Source organism: Danio rerio, chromosome 15 (assembly GCF_052040795.2).
Source record: "Danio rerio strain M-AB ecotype USA chromosome 15, GRCz13ab, whole genome shotgun sequence".
NCBI lineage: Eukaryota > Metazoa > Chordata > Actinopteri > Cypriniformes > Danionidae > Danio > Danio rerio.
In genome coordinates, this window is record NC_141035.1 from 31,818,350 (window position 1) to 31,842,142 (window position 23,793).

The 23,793-nt window shown below is 32.6% G+C and overlaps 1 protein-coding gene across 8 annotated transcripts; it reads right to left on the reverse strand.

Annotated features, from left to right (window-relative positions):
- Nucleotides 1-689: 689 nt before the first annotated feature.
- On the reverse strand, nucleotides 690-23,156 carry zgc:162698. Of its 8 annotated transcripts, none has more exons than NM_001089384.2 (21): nucleotides 22,925-23,156; nucleotides 22,549-22,621; nucleotides 20,786-20,877; nucleotides 20,582-20,701; nucleotides 20,385-20,435; nucleotides 19,716-19,781; nucleotides 18,807-18,866; nucleotides 18,601-18,709; nucleotides 18,305-18,366; nucleotides 17,422-17,605; nucleotides 14,986-15,085; nucleotides 12,364-12,457; nucleotides 12,116-12,187; nucleotides 8,921-9,029; nucleotides 5,948-6,006; nucleotides 5,762-5,865; nucleotides 5,606-5,676; nucleotides 2,358-2,419; nucleotides 2,091-2,143; nucleotides 1,890-1,920; nucleotides 690-1,473 (listed from the first exon to the last, which is right to left on the reverse strand). In NM_001089384.2, exons 1-21 carry the CDS (start codon nucleotides 23,060-23,062, stop codon nucleotides 1,432-1,434), a joined length of 1,752 nt encoding a protein of 583 aa, NP_001082853.2. In that variant the 5' UTR covers nucleotides 23,063-23,156; the 3' UTR covers nucleotides 690-1,431. The 8 variants fall into 8 exon arrangements, 7 of the variants coding, with proteins under 7 accessions (NP_001082853.2, XP_087139207.1, XP_087139206.1 ...); XM_087283081.1 differs by lacking the exon at nucleotides 12,116-12,187 and adding an exon at nucleotides 9,300-9,364 and having other exon boundaries at nucleotides 8,921-9,033; nucleotides 22,925-23,116; XM_087283080.1 differs by having other exon boundaries at nucleotides 8,921-9,033; nucleotides 12,120-12,187; nucleotides 22,925-23,116.
- Between the last annotated feature and the right edge of the window lie 637 nt (nucleotides 23,157-23,793).

Below are 23,793 nucleotides of genomic sequence, written 5' to 3' on the forward strand. Positions count from 1 at the left end.
ATTGCTATCTTAAAATTTTAGGAAATGCTAAAACTAGACATTGAAATTTCCATTTGGTGCAAGTGTAAAAGTGTTTGGTGCAGCCTAAAACAAACGGACAGTATTTATTTAGTTTCCGTCTAAAATACTCCTTCATAATAATGCATAATACACATCTCGGAAATTGAAGCGTGCACTACATAAAACCCATAATATGAGAACACTGACAAATGTACATTTGAATATATTCGATTGGATTGCTATAGCTGCAGTGTAACATCCAAATTCATCTGCTGACATATTTCTATTAAACTCGGATGAATATGACTGCACAATCCTTGACCGCCATCACACTGTCGCCTATTTACACTAATTCTCTGAGATCTTGCTATTAGCACATTAAATGCAGATTAACAGAATGCCTAGCAACAGGTTTTTGTGCAGCATTCCCTATAGCTTGCCGCAGGGTCAGGGTTAATGAAGAACCGTGTGGAAGTATTAACAGATAATGAGCTGACTTAACAGGGACAAAACAGGACAGAGATATTGAAACTGTATTGGCAAGCGGCTGAAACTGACACTCTCCATTACAGGCTTTTGAATGTGACTTTGAGAGGAAATCAATATATATCGACAACACAAACCATGTAGACTTTATGATCTTGGTATATGTCGTCAAAGCAATAAATCTTTTATTGCAACTCAAAGTGTTCAATGGTAATTTTTTTATTTGCTATAAAATACTTACAATTGCGCATACTATGGCTAACTCATTGTAAAAGACTTAAATAAAAGTTTGGAGTGGAAAACAACCTCTGCCTTTTGTTTAAGGTAATGTTGATAGACAAACTCATTTCCCCATGTCATGTAACTGGACCCAAATGCAGCCGAGTGTCTAGTAACTATGACAGAGAGCACTAAAAACTCACGTCAAATAAATCCACTGAAAGGCAATCTGCATAATGGTCTACAGGGCAGAAAGATGACACTTAATGGCCACTTTTGCTGAAAATACCAACAGGTCAGAGATGTAACTCCTAATCTGTGAAAAGCACACTGACGAATAAAATAAAAGGCAGAAAACAGCTTTTATCCTACATGTTTTCCCATCTTTATGTGATTAATAAGCGGATTGTTGCGCGAAAGCCTCTTAGGGAAAGAGCACAATGCACAAACTAATGTGTTTTAATCACATTTTGCACTGCAGATATGTAAACAACAGTCAAAGGCAATTTACAGTAATTTTTTAAGAAACTCTGACACCATATTATCTGAGAAAAAATATATACAAACAGGCAATTAAAAAAACAAAACAAAAGTCCTTTAGTGCATTACCCTCATCATCCCACGTATATACAGACGTCGCTTATGATAAGCTCGTGTTTTGGGGATAAAGCAGTTGTGCATTGTCGTACACATATTATATACAATACATACTTCATCTTCATCAATCTACTCCATTTTGGACATCTCGAATTTCGTGGTCATGATCTCCTAAGGGTGCAAAAGAGAAAAAGAAAATAAACCAATGAAGGTAAATTAAATTTTAAACAATACAAACACATCTGCAATGCAACTAAATTCCTAAAATGACCAACCGGGTTACATAAACACCTATAAAAAGCCTTCATGTATTGTAGTATGTAATCTCTGATCTCCTCTCAAGGAGATTTGTCCATATTGGCTGCGGTTGGAAATGAACACAACCACTGTTAGCTTAAGCGAGGCCTTATTAGTAAGACAAAAACCTCCAAAGCCTTTGCGCTCCTTTTGTTCCAAGCAGAAACAAAACAAGCAACGGAGAGGGAGCGAGGGTAAACACTGTGACGTGATAGTCTGATAGCTCTCCGTTTTACGTTGCAAGCTCAAATGGCGCCCACTGCTGGTCAATCAGAGAACGAGACACTTACCTCGTCTGAGTCTAGCAGTGGCGGCAGTGCGCTGCAAAACAAAGAAAAGGACACGTCAATGACACGGCACTGATTGCTGTTGGTAGCTTTGCACAGTGATGACGTGTTTGGCTGTACAAATAACCAGTGGCTTTCCTTTCAGAAAATAACCATCTATGCCACTCTAATCAGCGTGTCATTACAAATGTCGATTTTACTTACACGTCAGCCATTGATGAGGGAATGTTTTCCTCAACCCACTTGAGATCTTCATCCTGAATGAAGAAAAAAATATGCATAAGGTGAACAAGCAACCTGATTATATGACAATATAACATTGAGAGAGATGGTGTTCATACTATTAAGTGTTTTCAATAAAAATGAAAAAAAAAGTAAAATATACTCCATATAGTGTTAAACAAAACAACATGCTCTTTGTCAATGAAACAATTCATTCATGTTTTTAGGTCAAGTATTGTTTTGCTTTACCACTTTGCTGGGTTTTGCACTTCCATTGGTCTCTGGTTTCATTCCCCTCATTTTCACACCCTCTGTGAATTCAAGTATAACTGGTTAGAACCGGCCAAACGCAGTCAAATGAAAGCCAGCAAACACAGGCTAATCTGTACACTTGATGGGCAACATTCAAGTGCCCTGATGAACAGATTATATGTTGTTTTAATGTAGGTGATTAAAATTGGCCCTATTATGCCCTACTTTTTATAAATGCACATTAACAGATCTTATTTATATAATTTCTGCATGTGTATTGACATACTTTAAATCAGATTTATTTGCATCAAAACATCATGATCTGTGAAAATTAGACCGTTCCATTTCAAAATTCAACCAACCAACCAACCACCAAATAATAATTAAAACCATAATTAGCTAATCTGTTACAATGTGAAATTTGGCTCAAAATACTATGATGATATGATGATGACAATATTGATCTCAAAACTTGTTATTATACAATGTTGATCACAACACTTATTGTTAGGGAAGGAAATGTTTTTTTACAAGCATACCTTTTAATCAACTTTCCCCCTGAAGACTGTGACTTTAAGGTTAATAAGTTTTAAAAATGTATTGTCAAAATGGTGCCCAAAATAATGTTATGGGAAGGACTGAAATCTGAATCTTCCTGTGAAAACGAGATCTTTCCATTTTGAAATCCAATCAACCCAATGATCATTCAAATTATAATTCGATAATTCATTACAATAGGCCTGAGCACTTACAATTTTTTAGATATCATACAATTTCTGCATTTATCACTATATTCATTCACAACTACAGGCGAAGGAAAAGCTTTCACCATCCATATAATTCAAGTCAGAATTGTAAACCCCCCTGAGTTATTAGCCTCCCTGTTTATTTTTTCCCCAATTTCTGTTTAGCGGAGAGAAGATTTTTTCAGCACATTTTTAAACATGAGTTTTAATAACTCATTTCTAATAACTTATTTCTTTTATCTTTGCCATGATGACAGTAAATAATATTTTACTAGATCTTTTTCAAGATACTTCTATACAGCTTTAAGTGACATTTAAAGGCTTAACTAGGTTAATTAGGTTAAGTAGGCAGGTTAGGGTAATTAGGCAAGTTATTGTACAATAATGGTTTCTGTCGGAAAAAAAATTGCTTAAAGGGGATAATAATTTTGACCTTAAAATGGTTTAGAAAAAATTAACCATTTTTATTCTAGCCGAAATATAACAAATAAGACTTCATTTCAAAAATTCTATGGGGGGCTAATTCTTCTGACTTCAACTGTAGCCTTTAATTTAAGGATCCATTAAAATACATTTCCCCCCATGATACCATTTTTACAAATTTTACATTTTTAACATTTAATTTAACATTACATTGTTCGATAAATGTTCATAATGTTAACTACTACAACTTTAAAGATGTACACATTTCCAGCTGTATCAACATCTTTTAAACTGCAACACAATATGCTGGATAAGTTGCCAGTACATTCAGCTGTGGCGACCAATGATTAATAAAGGGACTGAGCCAAAAAAAAAAATGAATGAATGAATAAAAGGTTAATATTACTGTTTAACAATATATCAGCATCTTCATTTGTTCTTATTTTGATGAATTGCAGTGAAGCATTTTGAGATTCAGTATGTGTATATGGTAGTTTTAATTATATGATAAAACGTTGACTAAATGACTGGTAGAATAGCTAGAAATTACGTTCAAGTGGACCATCCAGTAGTGTCTGCATACTACACAAAAACCACACCACTCATTCATTCATATAGCAGTTAAATTAACTATTAAACATGTCATGTTTTTTCCTGGCAATAATATTTCTAAAGGAGTTGTTGACATGGAATTGAACCAGATTTTGGTAAAAACACAAACAATACAAAAAATAAAAAAATTAAACAAATAAAATCTGAAGAATTAGTCATGTGTAATAACAATACCATGACAAAAGGAGAAAGTACTGAACTACTGAAACGTATTTAATACTTTAATTTTGGCTATTTTGGTGATGGAAGCTTAAAGATGCCTTTCATTTGGAGAATGAAGTCACATGCATTGCTCAGGTGTGATTTTTTTAAAGACTTTAACAGAGTTTAAAACTCTTGATGGTTCTGTGGGTCTCATTTATCAAATCTGATCTTTGTTTTGTATTTTATATTGGATTCAAGTCAGGTGATTGGCTGGGCCATATTACAGCTTGATTTTCTTTCTCTGAAACCATTTAAGAGTTTTCTTGGCTGTGTTTTGGATCATTGTCTTGCTGAAATGTTCATCATGGTTTCATCTTCATCTTCCTTCTAATGTAGATGTTGGACCGAAGCAGCCAATATTAATGTACAATGATGAAGGGTAGAGGGTTGCTAAAGAATTACTGAGAGATTTCAGCTGCGGTCTAGGCTTTCACTGCCTTTCTACACCTTCCATTCTTTATATGTTCAATACTTTTTCCCTGTGTCATTTCATTTTATTACACATAAATTGATTTGTAAACAAATTAACTTAGCCTTTTTTTTGCATGTATGGAATTTTTGGTTGTTACCAACATCCAGAGAAAATTTCAAGTCAACAGCACCTTTAGAAATTGTGTTTAATACTTATTTTCCCTACTTTATACACATTTAAAAAGGACTTTTGCAGCTTGTTCAAACTACTGATTTAAAATGAGCTGAAACAACACAATTCTTAAGTATATTTTGGGACAACCTAATTTATGTTCAATCCACTTAAATTTGTAAAAATGACTAAGTTAACTTAATCGATTTGTGTTGGGACAACATGAAGGAATTCTGTGGAACCCAGATTTTTTACAGTTTACACTCAAAACATCTTATTAGCAACATAAATTAGCATGCTACTTTTTTCCTTTACAGTGATAGGCTCCCTATAGATCCGAACTGAACAAAAAGCAACCACAATCTCAATATAATAACTGTCAATATCTCCCATCCCCATGTTAAACACATACACTGTAATTTCATCATCGATTTGTCCTGACAGCATAAGTTTTTAAGTCATTGTATCTTATTAAACTAAGTTAATCATGTTTTAACTTAATTTTCTAAGTTATGCAAGCAGCTTTAAGTCAGTTTAACATAATATAAGTTTAATGGACTCATAAGGTTAATGTGATTCAGCTTAAAAAATTAAAGCAACCAGGTTTTTTTTACAGTGTATATTCTAAACATTGTAAGTATAATCTGTTGCTTTTCACACTTCATTAAGACTCTTACCGAAGGCTTCATTCATCAGCTGCTCTTCCTCTTCCTCACTAATCTCATCCACCAGTGGACTGAAGGCGTACCTGAAAGGTTCAGATGGATACAGACTCACCATCCTGTCACTACTACTAACTGAGTTTACACACGGATAACAGTGAAGCGCTTTACCTCTGGTTGTTTGCTGATGGCCTCCATAAGAACATAATGACAAGCAGGATACTGGAGAACAGGAAGCGCCAGAAGGCATCGTCAATCCACAGCTCTCTCCAGTCCTACAAGAGCAAATAAGAGTAAATTAAAGTAAAGCTGAAGGAAAATAACAAGAGATGTTATATTAAAGTAGGGAACGCTTACAGATTTGCAATCGGCTAGGTGGAAGGTCTTTGCTGTCCAGACGATAAATATAACAGAAGCTGAAAGACAGATCAGAATTGTATTAAGAGAACAAGTGGCAATTTCATTATAGTTATAAGAAAAGGAAAATAAAAACTCTGAGACTTTTTAGGCTTATGACCATATCAAATTGTCTTGTGGCAATTAATAGCTCAAGCTTTTATCACAGTATACAGTATTATTACAATATTGATCTACTTACTTCCAGGGCCATTTATATCAAAAATAATATTTAGCTGCACCATATTGGTGTTTTGTAACATCTAGTTTTTATGAGGAGAGTTGTTAGAGCAATGCTCAACCCCCAATCTGGAGGTCCAGGACATACACGCATACACTACGGACAATTTAGCTTACCCAATTCAACTACTGCTCATGTATTTGGACTGTGGGGCAAACCAGAGCACCCGGAGGAACATGAGAAGCACATGAAAACTCCACACATAAATGCCAATTGACCCAGCTGAGGCTCGAACTAGCGACCTTCTTGCTGTGAGGCGACAGCGCTACCAGCGTACTGAGTTTTTCTTTTTTGTTGTTTTAATTTATTTATTTTTTTACTGTCTGTGCTTTTGTTTTGACTTGATTTGCTTTTATGTGATTTGCTTGTATGTGATTTATAGTAGTTTTATTTAATTATTAATTAAAATGTTTCTTTAAATCAAGCTTTTGTATAGATTTTTAGTTGTTTTTTTACAACTACTTTTTTGTTGTTTTGTGCTTTCATTTTTTGCTTTGACTTGATTTTCCTTTGATTTTCTGTGCTTTATGGTAGTTTTATTTCATCACCCACGATATTGACCTTTGCTGTGATAAAAGTTATTTTATAGGTATAATTAAATATATATATATATATATATATATATATATGTATGTATATATATATATATATATATATATATATATATATATATATATATATACATACATATATATATACATACATATATATATATATATATATATATATATATATATATATATATATATATATATATATATATATATATATATATATATATATATATATATATATATATATATATATATATATATATATATATATATATATATATATATATATACATACATAAATATATTTACATGTTTAGGGTGCTTCAACCCAATTGAATTGCAAAAGGATTTTAAAGTACAATAGTAAACACTTCAAAATAAAATCTTATTAGTAAATGTTAGTTAATGGTTAAAAGCAACAGTAAGAAAAAAACGTCCCTATAGAAACTTTTAAAATAATTTATTACTATGTTAATATTAGTAAAAAAAAAAAAAAAACTCAATTGTTTTAGTTATTAACTCCAAATAATAAAAATTACGACTTGAAATCATATCACGCCCACAAATTGAACAAGGGCTGGTTGCACCAGCAGTGCGTAAGTTAAAACATAGCCCAATTGTGACTTAAAAGGACACAAATTTATAACTTACATATTACTAAATATTTTTGTGTTGCACCACTGAACTTGGTTTAAACAAAACGCTACAGTTAAACTAAATTTTTACGGCAGCCTCGTCCCATATTCAACAGTAGAAAAGACAGATTAGTTTACATTGAGGGGCTGGAGATTTTTTGGGTTTATAAAAGAAGTTCAAGGAGTGTTTTGTGTTAATTGTATCCATCGATTAATACGAGAATTTCTTCATGACAGAGTTATTTTTTCCTGCTCTTTTCTCTTTCATTAGTAGGATATAAAAAAAATTCAAGTTTAATGCTTCGATTACTCTGTGTGCATTCACGGCACGTGATGCAGATGTGTGCGTTGTCTGTTATTAGTGACCGACTTCAATTTAATGTGCAATAAAAAAGTTGTTTTTTCATAAGACAGTTATATATAGATGCATTACGTGCAGAATTTTATAGCAGTTTAACGATTTAAATGCTTTTTATTGGATATCACGTCATTCAATGCGACTACGCATGACTTTACAGACCTACTAACTACGATTTGCTCCAAGAACATGTGGTGCAACCGAAGTGAGAACAATTTATTTACAAACTAGCTAGCAGTTACTAAGCTCCTAGTAAGGGACTTTACGTTACAGTTTAAGAAATAACTTATGATCAGCTGGTGCAACCCTATTCAGGTTATTAGACATTAACTAATCGGTATATTCATAAAAAGCACTATAAAAGTTTCAATAATTTTTCACGGTATTTTGAAATGCAGCAATATCGACATTGTGCAAATTCATCACCAAGATATATTGACTTATTGAATATTAGCATTTGTCTAGTAGTTTTCTCATTTTACTATTTTTTTGAGAGACGTCCTATGTTTAGGATGTGTTTTATGATGTAATATAAATCTAGCATCAAAATGGCGTTTCACAAAACTGATTAATAAAACTTAAAGTCTAACTTTAATTTAAACTAACTTAATAATCAATAAATAATCCAATTTTAAAATAGCAATTTACAGCAAATCATGAATATTTTTGGTAACTGAGACACAACTGAGTGATTAGAACCCAACTGTGTGAATTAAAATATGGATGCAAAAATATTTTTGCCATATTTTCAAGTAATATCATACAGTATTTCCCAGTATTATAGAATTCCTGCATTTCTGATCAAATAAATATGGCCCTGGTGATCACAAAAGAAAAAAAAACACACATAAATATGCATAATAAAAGCAATCTGTGCTTGCAAAAGACTTCAATAGCTCGAAAAAAGCTGTAAACCTACATATATAGCAACAGAAACTGAGCCAGAGCTTGAATGTCCCCAATTACTGCTCACTTTCCATTAATAAATCATGTAACCCAGATGTTTGACACAGTCACGGACCAATCTAAGCTCAATATGCAAATGCTACAATAACATGAATCACCAGCAGTTAGCCAACACTGTAGAGCAATCATTTCAAAAACACTTCAAACAACAGTCTAGTGGTGTGTTGTGTGAGCACTCACCTATAACAGCGAATATGAGTGTGTTGGTGAAGTGTCTGTACATAGAGAGCTTGACCACGTTTCTCCTCAGCCGAAGGAGCTTCATGGTCTGAGCCAGGCTGATGAAGATGTGACTGACTGTCAAGGACTATATCGAATCATGAGGACTCATATAAAGCAGACACAGCTTATTTTGCACTAAAAAAAACCCAGCAGTCATCTTGACCCAATGACTCTAATGAGGATGAGTTTGTCTTAAGCTTATTAAATAGAGAATCGCAAAGAGGAAAAAGAAAAACAACAAAAAAAGACAATTAACTTCTCATATACACAGGATGTCTGTCAGAGAGAAAGAGGAGCACACACACGAATAGCAGAGGAAAAAACGTAGGATATCCACCAGCAGAGGGTAGAGTCCAGAACAGCCAAGGGAATGGCAGCCAGCAGCACCAGGTCATCTTCAGCCTGGCAGAGCGATATATAGAGAAAGGGAAAGACAGAGAGAGCCAGAGGAAGAGAGAGAGAAGAGTAGCACCATCACTCACAACACCATCTGAGGGTCCTACATACAGTAGGGCTGGGCAATTGCCTTTTTGTGATCTTTAGTATTTCTAAAGGGCTTGATCACTCATGAATGAAAATAATGTTATTGATTACTTTCCCTCGTGTCATTCCAAACATCCATTCGAATCCCTTTGTTCATCTTCCAAACACAAATTAAGAATATTTTAGCTCCAGAAAATTTTGCCTGATGTTTCAAACGGAATATTATCAAGCTACGAGAATACTTCAAGCATTTGTGAGCCCATAAAGCAAAAATACTGACTTTATTATTAATTTAACTGTATTGTCTCCTCAGTGTCAGTATAGGGCACGCCATTTCAAGAATGCTGTGCTCTTTATGCATGTAGTACTCAGTCACATTGCTGACGTTATTACCTTAAATGTGATAGTGTTTTGTTTCAAACAGAAGAAGAGGTAGGCGAGAATCAAGGGGTTACATTAGTGAACATGCGCTCTATACTGACACTGATGAGAAGACACTGTTGAATGAAGCTAATTTTGTTTTATGTGAGCACAAAAAGGATTCTTGTAGCTTCATAATATTAAAATTGAAGATGTTTTTGGATAGACTTAAACGAGTCATTGCTCTCTATAAAGCATGAAGATCAAATTTTAAAATGTCTTACTTTCCGCTCCGAAAATGAACGAAGGTTTCAGATGGTAGGAGGCTCATGAGGGTGATTAATTAATAATGAAATTTGAATTTTTTAACGAACGGACCCTTTAATATTTATGCATTTGCACTTATATGGCTGAGTGGTTTATTTCAGAAATATTGTCATTTCAACAAAATGGATGTTTTTCACTGAATAAACTAGAGCTGAGTGACATTTATTTCTTTCCCAATGTTAAAAAATTGTTATTTTTAAGTTTTTCTCCTGTTGAGCTCAACAAACAACCAAATGAACAGAGAAAAGTCTCATGACCTTAAGGTTAACTTCACACCTTTCTCCAAATTTCAGAAGGTAAAATATTGACCCTCAAGCATAATCAAACGACCAGAGAAGGGTTTCAGGTGGTAGAATATTTGCTCTAGATAATCATGCTGACACTACAAGCCTCAAATTTGTGCTTTGCAATCAGAAATAATGTGCACCTAGCTAAGAGAGAAGGTGGGCCTGATCAACTCACACTTCTCTCCTACCTAATAGTCAAAATTTGACTATAATTGTGAGGTTTTCTTGCTGAAACATTGGAAGCTCAGCTGTGGGATAAGTGCACATCGCCCGGGATTCTCTGACACTGCAACTGGCTCCCCTGTCTTTGGCACATTTATGGCACATCTCTGAGGTTGTATATACTTATATCAAAAATGCTTGGGGTTTTATTATCTGTCTTTTATTCATGTAATCATTCTTACTCATCTTTATTTTGCATTATAAGCCTTTTATGCTATTTTGTTTTATTTCGATTAATGATGTCCATGAGTATGATTCATGATTATTGAATAGTATTGTAATAATTGATATCAGCTTTGTGTTCCAGCAATAAACTGTTGTATTGCTTGATTAGTATGGTGTATGGACCGTTATTGGTGCCTTCTTTTGTTGATTAGCACCACAGATGTCTCACTTGAATAAACACAAACCATACTAAAACCTTTTAAGTACGCAAAAAAATTGTGCATAATAAAATTTGGGGCATACTAAAACACCCACCAAACTAAAATATGTGTTTGGAATGGTCTGGGGCTTCTAAGATTTTTAAAAATATTTTTGAAAGTGCAGCAACTATTAGATAATTGATTCTGCAAAAATCTATGTATTCTTTTTATTTTTGAAGGAACAAATTAAAAAAGAAGTTTTATATATTTCAGTAATTTATTCCAGCATCAATACTCTGTATCTCAATAATCTTCTGTCTTCAGAAATCACTCTAATATGATAAATTGCTAATCAGAAAACATTTCTCAGTTCCCCAGGATTCATTTGAAGATTTATTCTTTCTAAACCAAATCTTAATTTAGGACACAATACTTCTTTTTATCATGCACTTTTAACTGCTAGTGTTCATTTCTATTGTATTTTTTACCACACAGACACATTCTTAAACATTTCTGAGTGAATCCAGTGCTTAATCGAGACATTATTTCTGAAATGAACACTTGAATTGATTAACAAAAATGATTTAAGATGACCAAATACTGCAATCACACAATTTCAGGAAACCTAAAGGTCTAATAAACAGCGTTTCACTAACAGAGTAGCATTAAGCTCTATGCTGTTTCAATTCAAATTTCATTCAATCACAAAACATATTAAGTACATCACCCAGCCCTGAACGCTCACACATTTGAAAAACATCATTCAGCTTAACACAGGCAGGTATACGTCATGCTAGCTTGGAGGCAAGACTGAAAAATGGGGATAGAAGATAATCCACAAAGCTTTATCCCAACTGCACGAAACCACCAACACAAGCGCCAAAGAAACTGAGAAGAACAACGAGATTCAAATTTCTGTATAATGGCTTCCCAAATGAACGCTGCAAAGTGATTTACTATGTATGCAATGGTACTGAAAAACAAACATAAAAAACATTTAGGATTAACTTCCGTTTCTATGTATCTGTCCTAATCAACACCATGCAAAAGTCTAAAAACAATACAAATAGAGAATCGTCTTAACACATGATTGACTTGTAAAAGGATATCCACCACACAATACATGAATCAATGAGGGCCATTACTATGTCACAAATCATTCTGGTTTGCCCACCATGCTCCTGTGAGAGAGAAACATGAAGCTTCACATGATATTTGGTGCAGCATCATTATCATGGTAAATCAGGAGGTTTGTCACAAAGTGAGAGGAGTTAGTTCCCTCCCCCCTGTTAGTGGTTACTATTAGATATTTCACAGTTAATATGTGTTTGGTTTAAGCAGTTTAGATCCTCCTTACCGTGTTGACTCTCAGGACACCCTCTATGATGGAGAAGATAAGGAAAAGCAATCCTACAGCGACCACTCTGTGCAACAATGCTCCAAGTCTCGGCCTATAGCAAAAAGGCAGAATTAATTAACATGAATCTTTTCCAAAATGTCAAATTTATGCACTATTCAAGCACTTTCCATGTGAGCACTTTAACAGTTTAATTCAGGTTTATTTGTATAGTGCATTTCACAATAATTATTGTTTCAAAGCAGCTTTACAAAAGATGCACATTATTGCATAACAATCGAATTCGGAAAAGTTAAGGCTATTACCTACCATAACTTTTTTCATTAATTAACTAGTAACTGATAGCTAGGGCTTGACGGAATTTGCAGATGTTTTTGCTATTTCTGCGGAATTATTTTGAATTATCATATCTAAAACCCTAATATGTGAAATAAAAAAAATATCTTTTTAACTTTGTTATTGTTTAAAACGCAAATCCAATTAGATTCACATTATTTGGTAGTCTCTCACATAATATACATGTATTAAAATATTACTGTACAAACTGCATAGTAGATAAATCAGATGAATATTTTCATATTAGTCAATAATATTACTCTAATTAATTTAAAACTGAATAAATGTAGATTAAAACACATTTACTCAAGTAAATAAACAGAATTAATGATGGGCTAAAAATCTGCGGAAATCTGTGGAAAATCTGCGGAAATCTACACGTGCAGATTCCGTGTGGGCCTACTAATAGCTTTTAACAGTTAAAGTTATTATATATAGTAAGTTATTATATAATATATATATACAGTATAGTTGTTATATAGTTATTATATTATTATACAAGTTATTATGACATTGTTAACCTGCAGTTATAAAGTATATAGGTGATGTCTATGTGTACATGTTCAATGAAGTGTAATTGTGTATTAGGTGTAGGGTTGGGTATCGGTTGGGGTTATTTCGATACCGGTGCTAAATCGATAATTTTAAAATGGTACAGGTGCCTGAACCTAAACTATTGAGCCACAAAATTGTAGGGGACAACTCTAGTAAAACTTTTTATTTGACAAAATAAATATTTTAATGACTTTAACTGAACAATATAATTAAACTTTAAAGCATACATCAAATCATATTTTTATATATTTGAATTGCATTAATATATTTATTTTAATCATTTGTTTGTTAGCATGAATGCAAGATGTGTATTATGCAATTAACATTACATTAGCTTACTACTAATCTGTGGAAGGGCTTTCATCAAAATCAGTGAACACCCTTTTTCTAGGGGTGGCGCTTGAGTTATCATCACTGAGTACCTTTACATGAACGCTAATACTCTAATTTAAATATGATTAAGAGAGTACTCTGATTAAGAGTCTACCATTTTTAATTACCTTAATCCGATTGAAGTCATAATCGATCTAAACAGAAGTTGAATTAAGATGTGGAGTATGCTCTATTCGCATTATTGAAGTGCAGTACAGACATGTAAACCCCTTAATCCAACTATTACCTTTGTGTTGCCGCTTACATAGGTACTAGTGCTATATTGGCATCTGGTTTCGGTACCCAATCCTAATTAGGTGTATGGCAAATTATATATTTACATACATATGCATACTTCTTTATACTGCAGTATATCAGATGCTATTTGTTATAGTATATTATAGTGTAGTATAGCATTCTAAAGTCATTTTTTGATGGCATGTTAGCCCAACATTGAATTTCTGTCATTTACTCGCATCTTAAATGTGTCATCTATCATTTTAAATGCATATTTATTTTACTTTTATGCATTGTTCACTCATGAAGTCCTTATTCAGTCTTCCCCTACTGCTTTATCAAAAGATGCAGATAAAAACATATATAGACTCAAGAGTGTTAATTTTATGCTAAAGCATAACTATTCATTTTATTTAAATAGTTAATTATTGTTGCCTAATTATTAAGAATAAGTATTATGAAAGAACACAATTACATTTATGGCAATTTCAAGCACTTTATCTTAAGTCTAAGTACTTTTCAAAGCTTGAAATCACTAGAATAAAATTTCAAACATTCACAAGGATTTTCAAGACCAATACGAACCGGGAATTTATAGAATTATGCCAAATAGCACTCTTATGGTAAATCTTTTGCTGTCGTTTTCACCTTTAGTAAAAAAAGCACGAGACTACTTTTTTAAAAGTTGGAAAGTTGCTTGCTTATGCTTATCAATTTTAATATATTACAAATATAATTTAATTTACTCACGTGATTGCGAGATTTTTAGCAGTCATTACACCAGTGTTTAGAGGTCACATGAATATAAACATCCAAGTAATATAGTAATCTATAGTATATACCTTTGAAATATATATACAAAACAAGACAGTGGTTTAGTTGGAAGTGACCACCATAGCAACCTTTGGTCACTGCAATTTTACTTTGACTAAGAATAATGGCCACCAAGCCATTAGATGCCAGAAAGTTGCTATGGTTTCAGCACCATCAATCACCACGTTTTGAAGAATGAGCTGACCTTAAGACGCACACAAAATGTTAATTTGGGGAATTCATTTACATATTTAAAATGCAGTTAATCCTTAAACATTACACTGAATACATACATAGCCAACAACTTACTTGACTATTCCATATCCAAGGCTAGCAATGATGACCAGCACTCGAGCCAGCGTTCTTTTCACAGCCGAAAGCACCTCTGCAAACATTATTGCACCTTGAACTGCACACACAAGTTAATGCACCGTAATGAGCACATTCACCATAGTAACCTTATCGAAGATTTACAGTCACTTTTTTAGATTCATGAAAAACACTGGACAGAAAAAAACATACCGTACATCAAAACAGCTCGCATGCAGATTTGTCTCTAATGTACACAATTATTATTAAAAATAACCATAAATTATTTAGTTTAAATTCTCTTCACAATGTACAACAACAGTAAATGCAGTAAATGTCAGTAAATGATCTTAATTAGCGTCAATCGCACTGCATATGTTGCCCTATAATAAAATATTGCAGCAAATACACAGTATGATCTCAGTTTGATATTTAAAGTCACAGCTCATCCAAAAATAAAATCATTCACCCTCCCTCCACTTGTTTCAAAGGTGTATTAGTATCTGTTTGTTGATAACTAAAATGACTATGCATTAAATTTTTAAAAATACTATAAAAATCAGTGGTTCCCTATATTTTTAAAAATCTCTCTTTACCCTTATGTGCTGTTGGGGATTATTAATTTAGCCACATCTTTTTCGGTGTTTCAGCTAATGGAATGTTTTTGGTGACATCTTATTTTGATACATATTTTGGGAAAATGCTTTGGAATTTTAACTTAATATTTACAAAATTAATGCAAATTTACTACCCTTTTGTTATGTTGGTGGCTGGTTTTGCCCCATTGACTTTCATTATAATGACATTTTTTGATTGCAAAGCCATACCACCATATTATCATGCATTGATTGTTGGTAAAATTTGTGATTTATTCTGTTGATCATCAGTTACAGTGCAAAAAAAGCACGAGACAGTGTAAGACAGACCTTTGCACAATTGCTTTGATATGTCTGAGAAAATCAAAATAAGCAGCTCAGCTTTCAGAACATAGTACACACAGTAAGGGTTAATGGTGCCAACTACTGATGATCATCAGTAGGGCTGCACAATATATCGTTTCAGCATTGATAGTGCAATGTGCGAATCTGCAATTGTCACATTGCAGGATCTGCAATGTTGAGTAGGGATTATAATAAACAGCCACCACAAATTTAATATTAATAATATTAATAACTCCTTACATTTATAAAGTGCTTTTCTGGGCACTCAAAGTGCTTTACACATAGGGGGGAATCTCCTCATCTACCACCAGTGTGCAGCATCCACCTGGATGATGACGCGCCGGCAGCCTTTTTGCGCCAGACCACACTCCACAAACCAGCTGATTGGTTGAGAGGAGACAAAGTGATGACATCCCCGTCACTATACTGGGGCATTAGGGCCCACACAGACCACAGGTTGGACGCCCCCTGCTGGTCTCACTAACACCACTTCTGGTAGCAACCTAGCTTTCCCATGTGGTCTCCCATCCAGGTACTGACCGGGCGCAGCCCTGCTTAGCTTCAGTGGGCGACCATGTGAGAGTTGCAGAAAGCTAGCTGCCAGCTTATTTTAAATATGATTATTGAATTTCTATATCTCAATATTGTAAAATTCCACAGAAAATCATATACTACTGTTTATTTTATTTATATCTTTATTCAGTTCTATTCTTGTAATTAGTTTATATTTTACGGAGATACTCCCCTTCTAAATTATCCAAATCTAAAAATCTAAATCTGAAATCATGAATTCTTTCAAAATAGTTAATAGGTCATCTTGTGAAATTACATTTATTTTGCAGTATATATATATATATATATATATATATATATATATATATGTATATATATATACATATATATATATATGTATATATATATACATATATATATATATATATATATATATATATATATATATGTATATATATATATATATATATATATATATGTATATATATGTATATATATGTATATATATATGTATATATGTATATATGTATATATATATATATATATATATATATATATATATATATATATATATATATATGTATATATATATATATATATATATATATGTATATATGTATATATATATATATATATATATATATATATATATATATATATATATATATATATATATATATATATATATATATATATATTGCAGACAAGCAAAATATTGCAATGTCATTTTTTTCCAACATCGTGCAGCCCTAATCAACAGTAAAAATTCAAGATTGTCCCTCCTCCCAAGAGGAAAGATTAGTTAAGTTAATTTAAGCAGTATATAAGGATAAAGGCTAAGATTTTACGGTCATTTGTGTTTACAGGTATGGACTAAAAATGGAGGGTGAGTTAAGGATGCCAGAACTTTCCATTTTGGGTGAACTATCCCTTTAAGTTGTTAAACAAATGCATATAATGACACATTTGTCACTTGTATTACCCGACTGGCCATCATAACGAATACTCTGGAACTCTGCATAGAAGACCGCTTTCTCAAGCATGCCCAGAAAGATCACTCCTCCAATCCAGAACTGAATTCGCAGCAGATCTCTCCAGTAACAAGCCGAGAGAACCAACCACAGCACTGCCATGATCACATAGATGATGCACATCACCATGTAAAACTGAGGACATTGAAACACACAAACATTCAAGGATGAAGCTTCTGTAAACAAATGAAGCTTGAAATTTTTGAGATATGTAGCTACATTTAAATTCTATAAAAACACGAAACAGAGCCTAAATGGGTTAGTTCAGCTTAAAGAAAAACTGGCCATAATTTACATACTCTCATGTAATTCAACAACACCCATAAGAAATTACTGATTTGAATTACTTAAATACATAACTTACTGATGTGACATTCCAAGAAGGAATCTTACTGGTTACTGGGCAATAAACAGGCATGTTTGGGCTTAAGTGACCAAATTTGAATTCTTTAAATATACTGTAGTTTATGGTAAATTTGTAAATATTTAAATAAAAAAACTAAATTAAATCTGGTCATAATTTCATTCATTCATTCATTCATTTTCTTGTCAGCTTAGTCTTTTTATTAATCCGGGGTCGCCACAGTGGAATGAACCGACAACTTATCTAGCAAGTTTTTACGCAGCGGATGCCCTTCCAGCCGCAACCCATCTCTGGGAAAGGTCATTATTTCATCATGTATCATATATATCATAGCTTGTGTTCTGATATATGAATGAATTTCTCATGGGGCTGGAATAATATGATGGCGAGTAAAACATTTTCATTTTGGGGTAAACTAACCTTAAAATAATGGAAGTTAATCAAAGAATAAATAGAAAATGTGCACTCACAATCATCAACGGCCATTCAGAAGCAGATATGTATTCATGGCGGCTTTTCATCTTGATCTCCACTGTAGTTTATTGGGGAAAATGAAAAATATTATTGCATTTATAGAACTATTATAATATTTAAATATTCAAAATACATATTTATTTGTAAACATTGATCATGTTAATCAAAAGGGTCCTTGCGGTCAAAGTTAGCATTTTATTTATTATTTAGAAATTAGCGTTTGTGTGATTTACAACAATTTTATTGGTACATAAACTTCATTACTATTGTTAAGATAAGACTATATCCTTACGTTGTATGCTCCATTTGGTGTCTTTTGCAGGTGAATCGGCATCAATTTTAATAATGAACATGTAAGGGCTGTCTTCCCAGGTTCGTGCAACTGCATCAGGTGGTTTAGACTGTTTTTGCCACCAACAACACAACAGAATGCATGTAAAGTAGGAGCCATATGTAAAAAGCACTTGTGAGTTTTAATTCTGTACAGTAATTACTCACCGAATTTTCCACTGATGTGTCTTTGCTTTTGGGGGCATTGGATGAATTTGGTGCAGCAGCCTGATTGTGCAAACATTAAAAAAAGAACAGAAAAAAAGTAGAAGTGACTTTTATCAATTTGCAATCTTTGCAAGTAAAAAACTTCATACAAGTTGTTATATTAAATGTCTGCATTGAAATACACATCAATAAATAAATCATTATTATGGAATTAAGATGAGAATTTAGAGCCTCATTAGTTTCCTACAGATGGGTTGCAGCTGGAAGGACATTCGTTGCATAAAACATGTGATGGATAAGTTGGCGGTTCATTCCGCTGTGGCAACCCCGGATTAATAAAGGGACTAAGCCGAAAAACAAAATGAATGATTGAATATTTCCCAAATGATGTTTAACAAAGCAAGGCAATTTTCACAGTATGTCTGATAATATTTTTTCTTCTGGAGAAAAAAATCGTATTTCTTTTATTTCGTCTAGAATCAAAGGGTTTTTAATTTTTTAAAACCATTTTAAGGTCAACATTACTAGACCCTTTAAGCTTTATTTTTTTCGATTTTCTACAGAACAAACCATCATTATACAATAACTTGCCTATTTTCCCTATTCTGCCTAGTTAAGGCTTTCAATTGCCCTTTAAGTGTCATAGAAGTGTCTTGAAATATATCTAATAAAATATTAAGTACTGTCATCGTGGCAAAAATAAAATAAATCAGTTATTAGAAATTAGTTATTAAAACTATTATGATTAGAAATGTGTTGAAAATTTGTTCTCTCCGTTACATAGAAATTGGGAGAAAAAATAAACAGGGGGGCTAATAATTCAGAGGGCTACTAATTCTGACTTCAACTGTATATTTAGCTTTTGTGAGGCATGCGAGGCTAAAAATACTAAAGAAATTACAAATCAACCTCTTTTGTCTGTCCTTTGTCCTCTGCATCCCTCTTTGGTCTTTCTTTTGTGTCAGCTGTGGTTACCTGAAACAACAGAGAACACAAGAACAAAATTTACTTTTTTCATATATTCTATGCCAGAGATCCCATTTGAAATATCATTCTCCTAAAAATGATTCTGCCAGTCCATATTCTGTGTTCAAAAGCGTCTAAAATAACTCAACTGGTTAGACCAGATATTTAAATGAACTACAAAGTCTGCTTGTTGTTGCTTTAGGCATTAAAACCTGTCTGTCAGACATCTAATCTGTGTCAGAGATCCACAGACCAAAACTCTTTAAAAAGCTCTCAGAAATACTGGTTTTTATTTGGTTATTCTACATTGCTGATTAACTTGCTATTTGACACCAGATTTCCTACATAGCTACATCAGTTTCATATATCACTTCATGCTCTCTTTCTCCTCAAATATATTCTCCATATTCTAAATTCCGGATCACTCTGCTGGCTTATTTTGCGATAATGGTCAGACTACAGTAAATATCCCTAAAGCAGTATATACATCCAAAGCAAACATGAAGTAAAATGACTAATTAATCAATCCAATTATGTAATCAACGAAACTAGCACATATTTAACCCAGGTTCATATGCATAGGTTCAGAGTACTTAGAGTAATAGAACTTACTGGATGTAATGGCTGCAGCTTTTTAGGGTGATCAAATACCTTCAATCCAAGCTGAAGAGGAAAAAAATTGTCTAAATTTAGTGAATAAAACAAAATCCAAGGGCAAACTATTTTAAGTTTGTAAAAGTTCTGTCATAGACAAAAAACATTCATACAAAAACCATGAGAATGCACGAGAAAGAAAAGATTCCACCTACCTTATTTTTCTGAATATTCGATTCACAAGTTATAGGCTCATACAAGTGACTTATGTAGAATCCCGTGCCTCCTTCCCACTGTACATTGCTGGAGCTAAAATAATGTTCTGCATTTTCTGACTTTTTCAAAAAAAAAAAATTAATGCATTATAACAATTATCCAAATTTAGATAGAATAGCACTTTCTGACAAAAATACACTCACTTTAAATCCAAAAATTTCATTGTGGCAAGGAGAACTTCGCAAATACCATCCTATACTGATTTTTACAGGACCCCCGCATTCTTCACTGAGCCCTGAAATACATATAGTGCCTTAGTAAAAAATGAAGCCTGGATGATATACTGATGCATTTGATGAAATTATATTTGTGGACAAAAAAAGCAGAAGCCATGTAATATGTCTGTAAAGGGTTTGTGCAAATAAGATGTAAACATACGCCTAAAATAAAGTATTTATGTACAAATTAAATAAAAAGCTTTTTCTGACTTGTACTTACTAAAATATATTTTAAAGCAAGAAGTGATCATTTATTTATTTATATTTTATTGCAATATCAGCAGCATTGGCTATATATATGGCAAAACCTATACTAAATAAACGATATATAACAATCATATAATTTTCTTACTAAACATACATTGTACAAAAAAAAAATATTGAAGAGTCATATTCAAAATTTTTGTTTGATTAAAGATAAATATTCTATTTTTTTTCCATAAGACACCTATTAAACAATTCCCTTAAAATATCTCCTGAATTCAATGTTCTCTAACATAGTTTGAAAATACACAATCTATTAAAATTTTTTATCGTCAAAATATTCTTACACAAATCACATGTAGGTTTTTCTTCCCCTTTCAATAAATATGAGTGTGTGAGTATTAAGTGTCCGATTCTGCATCTTGTATGTACAACTTGATTATGTCTACTTTCAAAATGGTTATTTTTTCATTCATTTACAAATAGATTGCGTGAAGTGATCATTTCAAATGAAATTAAATGATATCAGATCATATAAAATTGCATTTCAAATGTAAAAAAAAAAAGTAAGCTTAAGTTTTAAGCTTTACAGTTCTAAGCATTCTTCAGGTTTAGCAAATTTTACTAACCCATTAGACTCATTAAATTATTCTTAGATTGTCCAGGCAAAAGAATTGGGTGGTTCTGTTTCTTCTCGAGAGGTTCGGGAAGCTATTAGATTGATGCAGAATGAGAAATCCCAATACCCCTACGGATTTACAGTGGACTTTTATAAGACATACTCTAACTTACTAGTCCCAATTTTGGCAAATGTTTACAATGATTCTTTTCAAAAAGGGAACTCTATATGCAGCATCTATATCCTTGCTTTTAAAGAAGGACAGAGCTCACACATCCAGGAGTAACTATGATCTGATTTCTCTACTAAATGTTGATTTTAAAATTCTAGAAGTTCTCTCTCTTCGCACTAAAAAACATAAATGGATAAAACCTAGCGGTTCAAAGGATAGATCCAAAGTATAACGATTTAAAATTAGAATTAATAACTTGATGTGCCTGCTTGGTGATCCTTACATAGAGCCTATTCAAATGATATCAATGAACTTTTTTTCATTTAAGGGTATGTAAACCTTTGACACGTTTAATGGCATGTTTGCAGATTTCAAAATAAACAATAGTTAAGAATTAACACATGTCCATCTTTATGTGAAGACTGTACTTTAGTAACAGCGCACTTGTTAACCGGAACATGCTATAACATGAAACCTCATGGTATGTTCCTGCGGCATAAGTAATGGGAAGTGCATTCTTAAAGGAGCCAACACATTAAAGTGCAACACTTTATATACACATAAATCACTTTGTATTTATAAGACAGATCATCTTTCACAATGATCTACAGTCTCTCTCTCTGTTACCAAAAAAGGCTAAACGCTTTTTTTTCTAATCTAGAAAAACAGGCAAGGTGAAGAAATCATACTTACAGGTTATTGTAATGTAAGTATCATTGAACATTGTCTTCGGATAATAGAAGTATTTTGACTTCCCAATATCTTCCTGAAACACACAAAAAGATATATAATGATTCACACCATTTATTAATCTTACTATTTACCCAAACACAATCTTTCAAGTACATATACACAAGACCAGACCATGAAATCCTTTAAAGCTATAGCTTAGCCTTGACATTTCAGACACAGGTTTACCTTCAGCACATACCATCACATTATAAATATCCGATATTTGCGTTATATGTGCTATCTATGGTTATTTGAGGAAAGACAATGGACTGTCACTATCCTACTCGACTGTCAAGATTTCACTTTTCCCGGATACCGCAGGTAGTGATGCACTTACATTATTCACGTTCAGGGTCCATTTGCCCTGCTCTGACATCGCTGTTAGCGGCGGTATTAATACAAAAAGAACAATGACTATCGGAAATACTCTTGTAAGTCCTGCCGACACCATTGACTCGGTCGTGACAGTCGCCATTATTAAGAGGAACCAGTAGACGACGTTACAACTTCTGCGCGAGACACATTACTCACTTCCCTGTGCAAATCCACATCCTGTTCGACGTCACTTTGGGGGGCGGGGACGTATTTGGTCATTTTTTAAAAGTTCGAATAGTAATAGCTCTTTATAGTTATTACATAAAGTACAATTGATATTAAAATTGAAGTCATGTAAAATGAATTTTATATTTATAGATAACAAACATAAAAAATCCAGTGTTGTGATTTATTATTATTATTACTATTATTATTATTATTAATAATAATAATAATAATAATAATAATATTATTATTATTTGTATTTATTATGCATATTGACCTGTTTGTGTCAATATTTGTTTACAATACAGAATATGAATTACATTGTCAATGAAAAAAGATACAAGAGATAAAATAATAATAATAATAATAATAATAATAATAATAATAATAATAATAATAATAATAATAATAATAATAATAATAATAATAATAAAGAACATGGTACAAACTTTAGGGGAAGGCGTTTAAAATCAATAAAAAGTATATAAATTAAAGTAATTACAAAACGAAATAGTTCTGTTTGCTTTCTTATTTTCAAATACTGAAATTAAATTTAAATAATGACAAAATTCTTGTAAAAAAACAGGAAATAGGGTTTGGTATTAGTAAATTTGCATTAGTAAATATTGAACTTACAAAGAAAATACAGTCAATTTATAGTAAAAC